The following is a 17063-nucleotide window of genomic DNA, read 5'->3' as shown; positions in this document are numbered from 1 at the left end:
ACTGTCGCAACAGCCCGCACACCTCCGACTGACCCTCGAGGTCTCCCTCTAGCCAATATACTCGCATCATAAACACTATTTGCTCACAACTCAGTGCTTCCCCCGTCCGTGGTCGCAACCAACGAATCATGCTGGCTCGCTATCAGGCCAACCGCCTTAAGCTACGGCATCCAGGAAGTCACTCAGACACACACTCCCCCCGCTCTCAGGTCGCAACCTTCGAGTCATACCGGCTCACTGCCAGGCCACAGCCTGCAGCTACGGTATCCAGGGAGTCTCACACACCCACTCCCCCCGCTCTCGGGTCACAACCCTCGAGACATACCGGCTCACTGCCGAGCCGCGGCTCACAGCTACGGTATCCAGAGGTCTCACATATCCCGCTCTTGGGTCGTCACCCTCAAGCGCGCTCTCGGATAGTCATCCGAAGCAACATACCACTCCCACTCTCTGGCCACAAAGTCCATCGAGCTATCGGTATCACGTGAGTTGGGCCCGCACAGCCTTGAGCAAAAACAAACACTGATGCCAACGAGTATCTCCCGGCTAGATCTACCTCAACATTTCCACAAAACTTTCCCTTTTTAGAAACTTTCTATTTATGGAAACCTTCCTTTTGTGGAAACTTTCTATTTATTGAAACTTTCCAAAAAATAGAAACCCGAGCTATTTCTCTTTTCCCATGACAACAACAGTCAAACATAAAGAAAAATACTCATCTTATTAATCTAAAAAATGTCATAATCGTTACAATCTCAACGAAATTACATCAGAAAAAACCAAAAATACAACAACCGGAGCCAACAACCCGCATCCCGAGCACCACCTCATCTTGATACTTAGTCGCTCAACCAACCACCCCTAAGCGACCAAATATCAAGAGAGATGGGCTGGAATACTCCGTACCCGCTCCAGCCACGGACCACAACTCGGACCCGGCTAGACAAGCTCAAGTCACGGTCTGCTTCTCAAACCACTTCTTAAACCTTGCCTTCATCCTCGCCTCGGGCTCCCAAGTCTGCTCCTCTACTCCGTCACAATCCCACAGGACTCTCATCAAAGGAATCTTCTTCTTCCGAAGTTCCTTGACTCTCCTCTCGAGCACCCTCACTGGTCTCGCCTCTAAAGTCATGTTAGGCTGAAGATCCTCAGGAATCTTAGCCAACAACTGATCACCCTCGTGAAGACACTTCCTCAGCATCGACACATGAAATACCTTGTGGAACGCACGCATAACCTCAGGCAACTCCAACCGGTATGCCACTTGTTCCACCCGCTCAACCACTCTGAACGGACCCATGTACCTCGGACTCAACTTAGTCTCTTTCAATGACCTGTTTGGACCCTGCAACATGGCCATCTTAAGGTACACTCTATCGCCAACCTGAAACTCAAGATCCTTTTTCCTCTTATCAGCATAGCTCTTCTGCCGATCCTGAGCCTCCTTCATGTTCAGCCTCAAAACCCGAATCTTCTCCGAGGTCTCCTGAACAAAATCTGCACCAAATATGCTCCTCTCCCCCACCTGAGTCCAACATAATGGTGTACGACACGGCCTCCCATACAGGGCCTCATAAGGAGCCATCCCAATACTAGCCTGGTAGCTATTGTTATAAGCAAACTCCACCAAGCTCAAGTGATCTGCCCAATGACCACCCCAATCCAGCACACACATCCTCAATAAATCCTCCAAAATCTGGATCGTCCTCTCTGACTGACCGTCAGTCTGAGGATGATAGGCTGTACTCATATGCACCTTCGTGCCCATCTCCGCCTGAAATGCCTTCCAGAACACCGAGGTGAACTTAGAATCTCTATCAGACACAATACTAGCAGGCACACCGTGCAATCTGACTATCTCCCTCACGTACTTCTTGGCCAAAACCGCTGCTCCATCAGTTTTCTTGATGGCCAGAAAATGCGCAGACTTAGTCAAACGGTCCACAATGACCCAAATAGCATCAAACGTCCTCGACACAGGCAAACCAACCACGAAGTCCATCGTGATCAAATCCCACTTCCACTCTGGAATGGGTAAACTCTGTAACAAACCACCCGGAACCTGATGCTCCGCCTTCACCAGCTGGCAAGTATCATACTTTGCAACCCAGTCAGCCACGTCCTTCTTCATCCCGACCCAGTGATAATATCGCTTGAGGTCACGGTACATCTTGGTCGCTCCTGGATGAATAGAGAACTTGCTCGAATGAGCCTCCCTCAGTATCTCCTGCATCATATCCTCACCCTTGGGCACACAGATCCAACCATGCACAAGGATAGTACCATTAGCAGAAACCTGATACTCTGCACCCGCAGCCTTAGAGGCATTCACCAGCCCCTCATCACTCTCCTGAGCTAACCTCACTCTGCTCAACAAGTCTGCTCTATCAACTGCCTCCAAACCCAAAGGTTCCTGTGAGATAGCACACAAACTCAATGCACTAATCTCACCTACCAACACCTCCATATCCTGCTCCTGAGCCGAAGCCACCCGCTTCCGACTCAAGGCATCTGCAACCAGATTAGCTTTACCAGGATGGTAAGCTATGTCCAAATCATAATCCGCTACTAACTCCATCCAACGCCTCTGCCTCAAATTCAGCTCAGGCTGAGTGAAAATGTACTTCAGACTCTTGTGATCTGTAAATACTTGTACCTTCCCACCATACAGATAGGATCTCCAAATCTTAAGAGCAAAGATCACTGCTGCCATCTCCAAATCATGAGTAGGATAATTAGCTTCATGCTTCCGCAACTGCCGCGAAGCATAAGCTATAACCTTTCCCTGCTGCATAAGTACACAACCCAACCCCACTCTAGAAGCATCTGTATACACAACATAAGGCTCGTCCTGCTCAGGCAATGCTAACACCGGCGTGGTAGTCAACATCTGCTTGAGACTTGCAAAACTTGCCTCACACTCTGGTGACCACACAAACGGGACATCCTTCCCTGTAAGCTTAGTCATCGGCTGAGCCATACTCGCAAAACCCCGAACAAACCTCCTGTAGTAACCTGCTAACCCCAGGAAACTCCGAATCTCAGTGGCACTCTGCGGCCTCGGCCACTCCCTGATGGACTGAATCTTCTCTGGATCCACTGAAACTCCCTCAGCTGAAACAATATGACCCAAGAACCCCATCTCACGCTGCCAGAAACTGCACTTACTCAGCTTAGCAAACAACTTCTGCTCCCGCAGCTTCTCCAACACTGCTCTCAAATGTACTGCATGCTCCTCAGGACTCTTAGAATATACCAGGATGTCGTCGATGAAAATGATGACTGACACGTCCAGAAACTCCTGGAACACGCTGTTCATCAATCTCATAAACGCAGCTGGCGCGTTTGTCAACCCAAACGGCATCACCACAAACTCATAGTGCCCATATCTCGTCCTGAAGGCTGTCTTCCTCACATCTGCCTCATGAATAGGGATCTGATGATAACCTGAAGCCAAGTCGATCTTGGAGAACCAAGTAGCACCCCTCAACTGATCCAACAACTCATCAATCCTCGGGAGAGGGTACTTGTTCTTCACAGTAACTCGGTTCAAACCCCGGTAGTCAATACACAACCGAAAACTCCCATCCTTCTTCTTAACAAACAACACCGGAGCTCCCCACGGTGAACAACTAGGACGGATAAAACCCTTGCCCAACAAATCCTCCAGCTGCTTCTTCAGCTCTGCCATCTCTGCTGGAGCCATCCTGTAAGGAGCCTTGGATAACGGCATCGTCCCCGGTTCCAGCTCAATGGTAAAAGGATCCGACCGAGATGGTGGTATTCCCTGCAATGACTGGAACACATCCTCAAAGTCCTCCACAACCGAAATACCGCTAACCGTAGACTTCCCCACTGACTCTGGCATAGATATAGTAACCAGATAGGCCTCCCGGCCCTTCTTGATCATCTTCCCTGCCTGAACGGCTGAGATCACGAGACTCCCCGAAGTCGGTCTAATACCCTGAAAAACCAACTTCCCTACTGGATGCTCAAACTCCACTCTACCCCGATAGCAATCCAAATCCACCTTATACCGATGCAACCAATCCATACCAAGAATGACGTCATACAACTCCACTGGACTGATAAGCAAATCCGCTGGCCACGACTCTCCTGCGATCTGAATATCAACTCCTCCAGCTCGTCCAATAATCCTCAGGAACTTGCCTCCAGCAACTCTGACCACTCCTGATCTCTCTCCAGAATCCCCTCTGATCCCCGCACTCACGGCACACTCCGGAGTAATGAAGCTATGAGAAGCTCCAGAATCAAACATAACATGGGACTTAAACCCGCCCACCAACAAGGTCCCTACACAAACCTCATGTGTTGAGAACCTAACACTTGACCACAAACAAAAACAAATATAATCTGAACTATTGAATTGACTAAGTTCGAATCTCAGAGGTTATACCTGTGATCACTCCTGCACTAGTGCCACCGGGCTCCTGAGTCGAATACACCTGAGTCGTCGGCTCAATCCAACCCACCGGCTGCACACCGTGCTGCACCCCTGGCTGAGCTCCAGCCTGCAACACTGCTACCGCCCTCTGCTGCAACTTGGGACAACGAGGCTTGATATGCCCCGTCTCTCTGCAGTAGTAACACACCCGAGTATCTATCCGCGGCTCCGTCACCGCCCGCTGCTCTGTCACTGCCCGCTGCTCACCTCTCTGTGGACAGCTAGACACCTTGTGGTCCCTACTACCACACCCAAAGCATTTCGCACCCCCGTGCCTCGATCTCTTCATAACATCAAACTTCCTCTTCTGCCCCTGCGCAGGCTTGCCGCCCTTGCTAGGAACAGAAAGCGGTTGAGACTACTGTGGCTGCACCGAAGAACTGACCACAACCACCTGTGACCTCAAGTCATCCTCTATCCCAGCTGCAACCTCAACCAGCTCTGCTCTCGTAGCATAGCTCCTCACTCTGCACCGAGTCCTCAAATCATCCCGCAGAGCCAACAAAAACCTCCGCACCTGAGCCGCCTCTGGCTCCCATGCCCTGCCTGCATACCCTATAAGCCGACCAAACTCTGCATCCAGCTCCCGCACTGTACGGTCCCCCTGAGTCAAACCCAAGAACCGTGCCTCCATACGATCAAGAGCCTCCTGAGGAAAATACTTGGAGTTAAACTTCCCCACAAAATCTCCCCAAGACATACCCCTCTGCACCCTCCGTGCTGTCACCGACCTCGACCACACACGAGCATCTCCTGACAAGTAAAACACTGCCAGATCCACCCCGTACCGGTCGGGACACCTCAGCGAAAGGAAAATATCCTCCATCCGCTCTCTCCACGCATCCGCTACACTCGGATCGGTACCTCCCGAGAAATACCCGGCTCCCACATGCTGCAGCTGCTCCATCATCCGCACATACTGTGCATCCACTACCTCGGCCCCTGGCTGCACACCTGCCTGCAAACCCGCCACAGGCTGCACCGCTGGACCCTGCCCACCACCCACTGGCGGCACTACTGGATCCTGCCCACCAACCACTGGCGGCACTACTGGATCCTGCCCACCAACCACTGGCGGCACAACTGCTGGAAGTCGCTGCAAAACCTGAGCTAGCAAGTCCATCAAGACATCCTCCCTGCCTGGAGCACCTCCCGCTGCAACCCCCACACCCGGGGCAACACCGTGACCGACACCGGGCCCATCCGCCCTACCGTCACCCAAACCAGTCTGGTCTCCAGACACACTAGGATGAACCTGTGACTCCGCCACCTCCTCACTGGCCATGCTCTGGGTCACACTCACACTGGCCTCAGGAACCTGACCTCGTCCCCGACCCCGACCACGACCACGCCCACGCCCACGACCACGACCGCGACCAACAGCATCCTCACCCCTAACCATCTGTATCATCCAAGAACAGAAGGCTAAGCGAACAATAATTCTATTACACAAGAAACACAACTTACCGTGGAATCACAACACAGGCTCGAAGAGGATGTTCTAGGACTTCATGCCACACTCAATTGACCGACTCACACAATCAATCATAGCATGGAATCCTAAACATCAACAGCAAAAGCACAATGAACCCTAGACCTAGAACCGTAAGGGCTCTGATACCAAAATGAAACAACTCTTCCCGTTTTTTTTTTTTATACCTCATTTACTAGTGGTCCCATACCCACTAACATCCTAACAACAATCAATAACAGCGGATAACCAAATAAAATAATTCCAATAATATTCCAACATAAATAATCCAATAACATCATAATCCAAACAAAGAAATAACCAAAAGCTAACATCCTACAATGTTCCAATGACTTAATCTAGCAACCTAACATCAGCTAGACCACAATCAATCAAGCCTCTAGAACATCCTCCTCCTCATCGCCTTTGATTCCACGATCACACTTTTCCTTTACCTGCACACCACAAACAACAACTGAGATGCGTAAGTATTATCATAAATACTTAGTGAGGCCGTCCTCCCATCTACTGGGTTATACACACAAGCATATGAGAACCTCAAGTCAAGCAAGCAAACAAACACAAGCAATACAGCAAACCAGGAAAACAAGTCTCGGTTGAGACTAGTGTCGACCGATGCCACAAGAAAGTGTCGACCGATGCTGAACCAAAGGTGTCGACCGATGCTCCACCAAACGGTGTCGACCGATGCTCCTTGAGTGTCGATCGATGCCATACCTGCAGACGCGAACTGCGCGAACACGAACGACGAATCCCGATTCCAAACCATCCCGAATCCATCCCAATCTCACCCAATTACCTCAGAAATCACTGGGAATCACAAAAGCAACGAACCCAAGCAACAAAACAACACAAACAGCAAAGAAAACACACAAACAAGAGAGATCTCATGCTTAGATCAACCATGGTCAAGCACTCACCTCAAGAACAGGAAGATTGGATTGAGAAACGTGGAAAACAACACCTCCAGAAGCTCCCCCTTCGTTTCCAGCAACATATAACCCTCCTACAGCCTCAGATCTCTCCAAAATCTCCAAGAACAAGCCCAGAAAACTCAGAAACGTTTTTCTCTCTTGTTCTCCCTTTCTTTCTCACAAAACGGCGACAAAAAGACTTTCCCAAAACTCTCAATCTCGTCTCAGACACTTAACAACACGATTAGGGATTTAATTGAACCAAAACCGAACCAATCCGCAATTAAAATCAAACCCGACCAAACCGAAAAAACATGGTATCGATCGATGCCACCAAGGGAGTCGATCGACACCCACACCAAAAATACACAAATTGGTTCGCGGGCGTTACATATTATAACCTGAGAAGCTATGCATTTCCAACAGATTAAAGTTGAACTGTTTAGTTTGTTTTGTGTTTATATTTGATTTAATTTATTTTAGTATTGACTTTACTTTCTATTTTCTTTTTCCAGATGAATCATTAACCATGGATTTGTTAAATCAGACGATCTTACCGAAAATACAGAAATTAAATATGGATTACGGAGCTCAAAAGATTGGAGCTGTTATCTCTTTTAAAATCAGCCAGTATAAGTTTTACTGATTTTGCTGGCTTTTTATTATATTATCTTTTTATGTTTTGGAGTATTTTAATCCTACTATATTAATTGGAAAGTACAAATATAAAACTAACCTTAAAATGTGTAAAAAATTACATTCAATTGCCATTAGAAAATATTAATTAAGCTTAACTAATTAATTTAAATAAATATAATTAATTAAAAAAATAAAAAACACTCACAGATCAAATAGAAAAAAATCTAGAAAAAAATATTTTCTCTCTCTAATAAATTATGGACGAAATTACTAAACAATTTTTAAAAAAAAAATATATACCAATCAGAATTTTAAAATTCTACTATATTAATTGGGAAGTACAAATATGAAACTATCCTTAAAATGTGTAAAAAATTACATTCAATTGCCATTAGAAAATTTTAATTAAGCTTAATTAATTAATTTAAGTAAATATAATTAATTAAAAAAAAAACACTTACAGATCAAATAGAAAAAATCTAGAAAAAAATATTTTCTCTCTAATAAATTATGGACGAAATTACTAAATAATTTTTTTTTTAAATATAAACCAATCAGAATTTTAAAAACTAAGATTTTATATCCAAATATATAATATAATAATTTTTAATAACTAAATTTCGAAAATTTTGTTAAGATTTCAAATTATGATTCACCTATCGTCTTTATTTTATTTTATATATAAATTGTTTGGAATTTTCATATAATAATTATGATTAATAAAGTGTAGAATTTTTTATGCATATGTTGTGATTTGAATTTTTAAAAACGAAGATATATTAATCAATCTATAAAAAATATATGTTTTAATTTCCACATTGGCGGGTTGGTAAAACTAAATTTATATAGATGATAAATTAATAATTTATATTTCTCATAATTATAATATTAAAATTACTACTTTATATTTCACAAAATAATGATGCAAATACAACAAACAAACAATATAAAACTGTAATATACGTCAAAAATAAAATACTATAATATTCCAAAATACTTAGTATTCAAATAGACTAATAGATTTACAAACAATTAAAAATAACTATTATATCAAACAAAATAACTTTTAAAAAAATATAACAATAATTTTTATTGTATATTATAATTTTTTTTTAAATGTTGACCCGTGCTTAATGCACGGGGTATCTCCTAGTATTTATTAATCTGTTCGATGTTTCTCCTTGTATATCTATTATACTTATTTTTCTATTCAATCGTGGAACTTCTGATTTAATAGATTTTAAACAAAAAAAAAATTGATTAATCATTATAATTTACTAATAATATATGGGTCAAATATAGCAAAATTATTCCAAACGATTCACAATAATCTCAACTACATATAATATTCCAATAATGTAAAATATTAGTTATAAGAGTATCTACAACAAATTATGCATGTCACCGTAAAAAAACATATTAGTAATATATATTCAAATTTTCAACGATATTTATTATATGTTTTTATGTAGCAATAATTTATGACAAATTTAATGTTGCAAGCATATTGTAATTTAATACAACGTGTATGCAACAAATTGATTCACTGCAAATTTTACGATGTCTATGCAACAAATTTTAATTTGCAACGCTCAATCAGCAACTATATAAAATTGGTTGCATCTTCATTCATTGCAATTCAATATTTGCAACGATATATTGGCATGCAGCAACAATTTTCAATATTGCAACATTATTACTTTCTTGTAGTGAAATCAGTAAGTTACATTTCTACTTAATTAATACTAATTTGGTAATTAATTAGTGTTTTGAATTGTACAGTTTCTATGTTTACATGTTATGCGGCATTCATGAAATGAGAGAAGTAAAAGCTTTTTAATTTATCCAACAGCTTAGTCAACCAAAACCAGTCCCAAGGTTTATAGAAATATACTAGCATAAAAACTTACTCCAGTAGTATATTTCAACGATTTTGATTTATATTGCAAGAAATGGATATATTGCACGTCACTAAAAGTCGCATTCAATCTCTAAATACACGCAGAGTAATAACTTAGTCGATAAGAGAGAGTGTGCCCAGTACGTTTTTGTAGTAGTTTCATTTTTTTTTCAGTTTATATTACGTCAGTTTTATACAAGGGGAAATGTGATCGATCGTGATGGTTATCACTTATTAACAAGTAACAACAATAAAAACTAGCTAGCGCTAAAATAAAGCTTCCATGTAAATTTGGATTTCCTCGTTTCCATTCAAATAACTACGGATTTCAATCGATCGATCTTGTGTTTACATTTGATAAATGATAGATAACTATTAGTCTATATACCAAAATAGAGTTTATTAGAAAACAAATATCGGATTTTCAATAATTATCGGGGATTAGAGTCGGCCCAAAAGCCAAGCCCATGAAGCATGAGCTTTTGGCCTTATTTTCTGCTGTGTATTTTATATATAACTTTTGGTCTTATTTTCCAAAAAATGTGTTTAGTCTAGTGGCATTTGTTTTTGTTAGTGGGAATAAGTTCATGGGTTCGATTCTGACTAATAGCAAAACAGCCATTTTATTTTAATTTGATTGTGGCCTTTATTAACTTAGAGACGGCTCTGTCGGGGATACATTATTATTAATTACAAGAACCAACGAGATCATGTTGTCGTAAATATGAACAAACTTAAATAATGAAGTAGATCAATGGGTGTCGACGAATGTCCCCATGTCTTAGTGTCACTATTTTTAATTTCGAACGGTTTCATATTCATTCCATGGTCCATGATGAAAGCATGAAGACGTTCTGGTGCTACAAGGCTGTGTTGTAGGTCTCTGGAAGATGTTTACGCGTCTTGGAGGAGTCACGGATATTGGATGACGTGGATATTGTTTCAAGATATTATCATATTGACTTGAAGATTTGGACTTATCCTTGTTTAGGAAAGTAGGTCATAGGAGGGTTCCTATATATTGTGTTATTAGGCAAAACATGTTGTTTGGCCGTTGAAGAAGAATTTTAGAGAACTAAGCGAGAAAGTTTTTAGGGTTCTTAGGGATTTTGGTTAGATTAAGAATTGGTCAGTGGCAAGTCGTGTTGACTATGTGTAAATCTGATTAAACATATCTTGTAAGATTGTTTAAGTGATTCTTAATAAGAAAAGAAGTTCTTTTCAATATTGGCTGCATCTTCGTTTTTACAATTGGTATCAGAGCAGTCAACCGACGAGAGCTCTATACTCGCTATAGGTTGAGATCTTGGGATAATGATGCAGTCGGGTAATGAGTTGATGATGCTTCAAAGGACTGTGATCTTGGATGAACAAAGCTATGGTCGTTGGAAGGTCCGCATGGTTCAGTTGATCCGTAATCTTGGTCAGGATGCTTGGACGGCTGTTGAAGAAGGCTGGGAGCCTCCATATGAGAAAACCGAAGCTGGTGACAATATCACTAAACCTAAGGCACGCTGGACAGTGGAAGAAAAAAACTTGTCTAAATACAATGCTAGGGCTCTTAATGTTATCTTTGGTGCTATTGATGATGATGACTTTAAGCTTGTTCAAGGTTGTGAGTCAGCTAAAGAAGCTTGGGATATTCTGCAGAAGACTCATGAAGGAAACTCAAGTGTCAAAAGAACAAGATTGGATCAGCTTGCTTCTCAATTTGAAGTCCTAAGGATGGATCCAGAAGAGACAATCTCTCAGTTCAGTGCTAAAATGAGTTCTATTGCCAATGAAGCTAAGAATCTTGGTAAAACATACAAGAATACCAAGTTGGTTAAAAAATTAATTAGGTGTCTGCCATCTAAGTATGCAGCACACAAAGCTGTCATGAGAGTCTCTGGAAACAATGATACTTTGAGATTTGAAGATCTGGTTGGTATGTTGAAGTCAGAAGAGATGGAGGTTGCTGAAGAACAGAGAATTCATGACAAAGGGATTGCATTCAAGGTAGATGACACAAATGACCAGCTGAAAGAGATAAAAGATAACATGTCCTTGATGGCAAGAAACTTTGGAAAAGCTCTCAAGCGTGTTGAAAAAGGACAAGGACAAGAATTAGCATGCTGGAATCAAAGTGCTACAGGGAGGTCTTGTTCTACGCCAAATGTATCTGAGAAAGAAAAAGCTAATCAGAGAAAAGAGATTCAATGTCTTGAATGTGGTGGTGTTGGTCATTACAAACTTGAGTGTCCAATGGTTAAGCGCAAGGAGATGAAGTGCTTTGAATGTAAAGGGATTGGACATTTAAAATTTGAATGCCCAAACATGGTGAAAGGAAATAATAAGGCATATGTTAGCTTTAGTGATTCAGAATCAGAGAGTGATGGGGATGAAGAAGATGGACGAATGTTGAATCTTTTTGCATACAGTGCTAAAAGTGATGATATAGCTGATGAAAGCTCAGATGATGATGATGAAGAATCAATTTCAAAAGAGAGCTACTGTATTTTGTATGACAATTGGGTTCAGTTGTGTAATGAAAAGCTGTTACTTGTCAAGGAAAAACTAAAATTGGAAGCCAAAGTCAATATGCTAGAAGAAGAATGTAAGTCTGAAGTTACAACTTGTAAGGAGCTACTTCCTGCTGAAAAGGAGTCGCTTGAGAGAAAGTTGAGAAATCTTCAAGAACTCTATGGTTTGGAGAAGGAAAGATCAACAAGCCTTGAAAGGGAGCTGAATGAGAATCACAAGAAGATTAGGATGTTGAATAATGGTGGCAAGAAGCTTGATGAGATACTATCTATGGGAATTGTAGGATCTCAACATCAAGGTCTAGGTTATCATAAAGAGGAGACTATTGAGCTGTTGTCTCGTGATAAATCAGTAAGTTTCGTTAAGAGCAATGTAAATCATGAAGCTGAGTCAAATATTCTGGAAAAAGTGGTACAACAGAAGGTCTCTGTAGCACCAACCCAGAACACACGACATCAACATATATCTTCTCGTGAGCGAAAAGGTTGGACTAAATCCAAGCGAGGACGAAGGGTTTATGAATGCTTTCATTGTGGTAAAAGTGGTCATGTGAGATCTTTCTGTTACAAGTTTAAGAACAAGATCAAGGAGCTTTGGATGGCAAGAAAGTGTTTTATTGATCCCTTTCATTTTTCTAGAGTCTGGGTGGCTAAAAAGGATTTGTACAATAAAAATTTCGAGAATGATGAGACAAATTATGATCAAGGTTGCAAATAAACTGAGGAAATCAACCTATGTTGCAATTTCTCGAAGATAGTCACTGAAGATGATGTTGGGGTTGAACCTCACGTTCTACAGAATTATGTTGCAGAACCACCTGTACAAGAAAAAGTGACAACTGAATCAACAAGATCCAATAGAAATGATTGGAATGATGAATCATCAGGAGTCTTAGCTACATCTAAACAGTTGCAAGGTCATAAGAATCAGTCTGCTGCAGTTGCATTTGTTGAGCAAACCGTTCGTCATGTTCAGCTGAATTCTCAAGGAGTGCTGCAACATTGTTTTGTTTCACAGGTTGAACCTAATAACATTATAAAAGCTCTTGAGGATTATTTTTGGTACAAGGCATGATAGGAAGCTTGTTGTGTCTCTCTGCATATATGTCTTCATCCTTGTTTTTATATGAATGTGCACTCACGCTGGGGGAGTATGATGAGATGATGATATTGGTGATGATAGTGATGTTGTGGCTGAATGTGGTTGAGGCTTATGGTTTTGAGAAGATTCTAGTACTGTTCACATCTAAAGCTTGAGTTGTCACATTCAGATAAAAAGGGGGAGAATGAAAGCATGAAGACGTTCTGGTGCTACAAGGCTGTGTTGTAGGTCTCTGGAAGATATTTACGCGTCTTGGAGGAGTCACGGATATTGGATGACGTGGATATTGTTTCAAGATATTATCATATTGATTTGAAGATTTGGACTTATCCTTATTTAGGAAAGTAGGTCATAGGAGGGTTCCTATATATTGTGTTATTAGGCAAAACATGTTGTTTGGCCGTTGAAGAAGAATTTTAGAGAACTAAGCGAGAAAGCTTTTAGGGTTCTTAGGGATTTTGGTTAGATTAAGAATTGGTCAGTGGCAAGTCGTGTTGAATGTGTGTAAATCTGATTAAACGTATCTTGTAAGATTGTTTAAGTGATTCTTAAAAAGAAAAGAAGTTCTTTTCAATATTGGCTGCATCTTCGTTTTTACACATGATACCATACCCATTCAAATATTCAAATTGTTAGTGGAAAAAAGAGAGTTATGTTTTAAATGTAGATATAACATTTAAAGTTATTCAGAGAAAACTGACAATGTAAATGCGAAACAAAACGATATATATATATATATATATATATATAAATTCTAAACTAAAACTGGTCCAGTTACTAAAATCTGAAACTGCAACTACGTATTACGTACGTCTAAACCGGTGCTGGAATGAAGAGTTTACTCGAGAATGTAGGGGTACAAGACAAATGTTATAGGATTGGTCTCCACGCAAACACGCAGTGCAACTTTGGCAAGAAAACTTTTCTGCAATTACTGATTCCCAAGTTTAGCGTGGAACTATAGAAGCAAAGGACAATAAAGGTTTTAACTTCTTAGAGATGTGACACTTCTATCTGATATTTATACAATACAACTTTCTTGTGACAAAGGCAATGTTACACTTCTAGTTGTATATATCAGTACTAGATAGATGAACCACATCTCATCTAATCTAAGAATTTAAGCCCCCTAGCTACATCTTTAGTCTACATCCACTAAACTTGGGAATGGGTACTACTACTAGCAAGGAAGCTTCCTTGTGGAATACTATTACGTGTTTGGCGGTGACAAACCTTAACATACGTCTCGGGCTACTCCTTCACAAAGATGAAAACATGGGGTGAGAGATCATAGTAGAAAAGAATATTTTCAAATGCATTACGCAAGTTTGATCCCATTTAAAGAATGGCATATGGCGGTAATACACACAAAACTAGTACGTAATCTTACATTGCATTATCTTATATTATCAAAAAATTGATAAATTAATTGTTTAACTTTGTACATTTATAGGAATTATATACCAAATAGTTACATAGTATGCAGCATTCAAAAAACCGAGACACGTAAAAGCTTGGTAATTTAAACAACGAAAAGTCTATATAATAATATTTGGGTAATATGATAGTAATATCGTGATAATCTCAAAAGATATGGTCAACGAATCTAATTATATTGCAAAAATTGGATATATTGCACGTCACTGGAAGTCGTATTCAACCTCCAAAAATACGCAGAGTAATAAATTAGTCAAAAAATATGAGAGTGTGCCCAGTACGACTTTCAAAGTAATTTTCATTTTCCAATTCTCAGTCATGTCAATTTTATAAATACAAAATATGTGATGGATAATACCAAGTAACAACAACAGCAACAAACTATACTATGGAGTTTACTACTTAAGTACTAACCCTATATTCAAGCCTCCTCTTAATTTGGCTTTTCTCATTCAAAATCCATAAGGGATTCAATTGGAGCTTTAATAATTACCATCAGTCTACCAGAGATTACAAAATAGAAAAGAAACCAACGAGATCATAAAGTAACAATCTTAAGAGTTTACTGAACTCTAAAAAACCTAGTGCGACTAAACAACGAACAAAACCCATGTTTTTAAAAAGAAACCATACATAACCAAAATCAATCCTTTTAACATAATAAACGCAATATAATAGCTAATGAGAAAACTAAACTGTTGCTAAATCTGAACCGGGTCGAATCCTAATTCTGGTTTAATAAATCTTCAGAAACTCGGTATAGCCTGAACCGTTTGGTTCAAACCGGTTGTTTCATCATCATCACCTTCTTCTTGGGAGGTCTCCTTCTTCCGACGCATTTCAATGACTTTACGGTGGTTGTTTGAGTGAAGCTCACTGGAAAACGTCGGGCTACAAGCGGGTCTGTATTCGGGAAATAACCGACCAGATTTGAAACGCACACCACACGCGTTACACAGCGTCTTCGCTCCCATTGGTCCTGCTCTCCACTGAGGCGTTTTCTGAACGCCGCAATGACCACACCGCCGCGTCTGCATTAGCGTCTGATCAGCTAATTTCTTCGTCTTCTTCTGTTTCTTAACCCTTGGTTCGTCAAGCAAATCCAACTCAAAACCGGAGAGCCATAGAGGGCTTGAAGGAAGACCAGAGGAAGACGAGGACGACGACGCAGAGCTCGAAGATGACGCCGGTGAACCATGAGACCAGTAGGTGACTCCGGTTCTGGCTCGTTTGGGCCTGATTTGAACCGGAGGTGGAGGCGCTTTGAAACAGGTTTCCTCCTTAACCGGTGGTGGTACAGAACGTATTCGATTTCCGGTTAACCAAACCGGTTTCTTCGTCGGAGCAAACGAGGAATACGGAGTGAGAGAGTCGTCTACGAAATTTGATAACCATTCAAGTTCCGCTAAATCATCCATCTAAACCAACCCCCCCAAAAAAAAAACAACATTTCAATTTTACGGATAATTAAAGTTTGTGAAAATGAGAAAAAAGAAAACGAAATTGTAAAATTACCGGAACGGCGAGCTCGGTGGTGGGGAAATCGACGGCGGAGAAATCGTTGGTCAAGTGAAGGGTAGTTTCGTCAGACGAGAGTCCTCTTTTTCGTTGGGGTTTCTTCAAGCCAGTCTCATCCTCAACGAGAGCGTCTTCGTCGTCTTCGTTAGAGAAGTCGAGCAAGTCGTCGACGGAGAAATCATCGCCATTTAGAGCGCCGCTGTTGGTGAGGGTTTTACTACTGTTCTTCAAAGCCAATTCAACAACACTCTCCATTTTTTCCTTATCAAAACAAAAAAAAAAAAAAAAAAAACCTAATTTTTTTTAATATTGGTTCCTCCTCAGAGAGATATCAAAAACTCTCACCAAAATTTTATCTTAAAACTTAAAAAACTCCCCCCGGAAAATTAAAAAAAAAAAAACCGTTCCTTTTAATTTCCCAATTGAAAACAGAAAAAAAAATAAAAATAAAAATGAAAAGCCCAAAGAAGAACCATAACTTTGGAAAGAACGAACCATGATTTTTGACTAATAATAAGTCTCTCACAAGTCACAAGACAGAAACAAAGTAAAAGTTTTATTCTTTTCATGTCAATTTCAAACCAGTGGGTACTACTACTACAATGCGACGACGAAATAACCCTCTGAAAAAAAAGATTCTCATTTTTACCCTAGAAATTGGAGAAGAAATTGGAATTTACCTGAGACGAGAGACACAGAGAGAGTGAGAGAGAGGAGATGAGATAAGTCGGTGAAGAAGAAGGAAGGGTAGTAGTGGTGGTGGTGGTAAAGTGTGAATGAATATTTAGAAGAAGAGGTGAGTTTGGTAAAGCATTGAATATGAGATAGTGCCCCCCCCCAAGCCCTCTCCCCTCTACTACTCGTACTAAATAAAAAGTGCCCGGTTCTCTTTTTTTCTTTCGTTCCTTTCTTATTTCTCAATCTTCCTTTTCCCAAGAACCCAATCCATTTTTTTTCTAAAGATTAAAAGAGGAAAAAAAAAAAAAAAAAAAGAGTATTAATTTTATTCTTTGGTGGAGAAGTTTTTTACCCAATTGGCAAAAACGTATAAAAATCTGTACTTTTTTTTTTGTA

The 17063-nt window shown here is 40.6% G+C and overlaps 1 protein-coding gene across 1 annotated transcript; it reads right to left on the bottom strand.

The window, feature by feature from the left end:
- Positions 1 to 14938: 14938 nt before the first annotated feature.
- Positions 14939 to 17050, bottom strand: LOC104711646 (GATA transcription factor 6). The gene is made up of 3 exons (XM_010428348.3): positions 16670 to 17050; positions 15987 to 16250; positions 14939 to 15889 (listed from the first exon to the last, which is right to left on the bottom strand). The coding sequence occupies exons 2-3, from the start codon at positions 16242 to 16244 to the stop codon at positions 15218 to 15220; spliced, it is 930 nt and encodes a 309-aa protein (XP_010426650.1). The 5' UTR covers positions 16245 to 16250; positions 16670 to 17050; the 3' UTR covers positions 14939 to 15217.
- Positions 17051 to 17063: the final 13 nt, after the last annotated feature.

This window comes from Camelina sativa, chromosome 9, assembly GCF_030686135.1.
Source record: "Camelina sativa cultivar CO46 ecotype springtype chromosome 9, ASM3068613v1".
Lineage (NCBI taxonomy): Eukaryota > Viridiplantae > Streptophyta > Magnoliopsida > Brassicales > Brassicaceae > Camelina > Camelina sativa.
The sequence above is the reverse complement of the archived record's forward strand: the minus strand, read 5'-3'. Positions and strand labels throughout refer to the sequence as shown.

Excerpts from the sequence above, each read along its gene's own strand:
- LOC104711646 (XM_010428348.3), bottom strand. The coding sequence starts at position 16,244 with ATGGAGAGTGTTGTTGAATTGGCTTTGAAGAACAGTAGTAAAACCCTC. Across the intron at positions 15,890-15,986 it reads CCACCGAGCTCGCCGTTCCG|ATGGATGATTTAGCGGAACT; the intron begins GTAATTTTACAA and ends GGGTTGGTTTAG.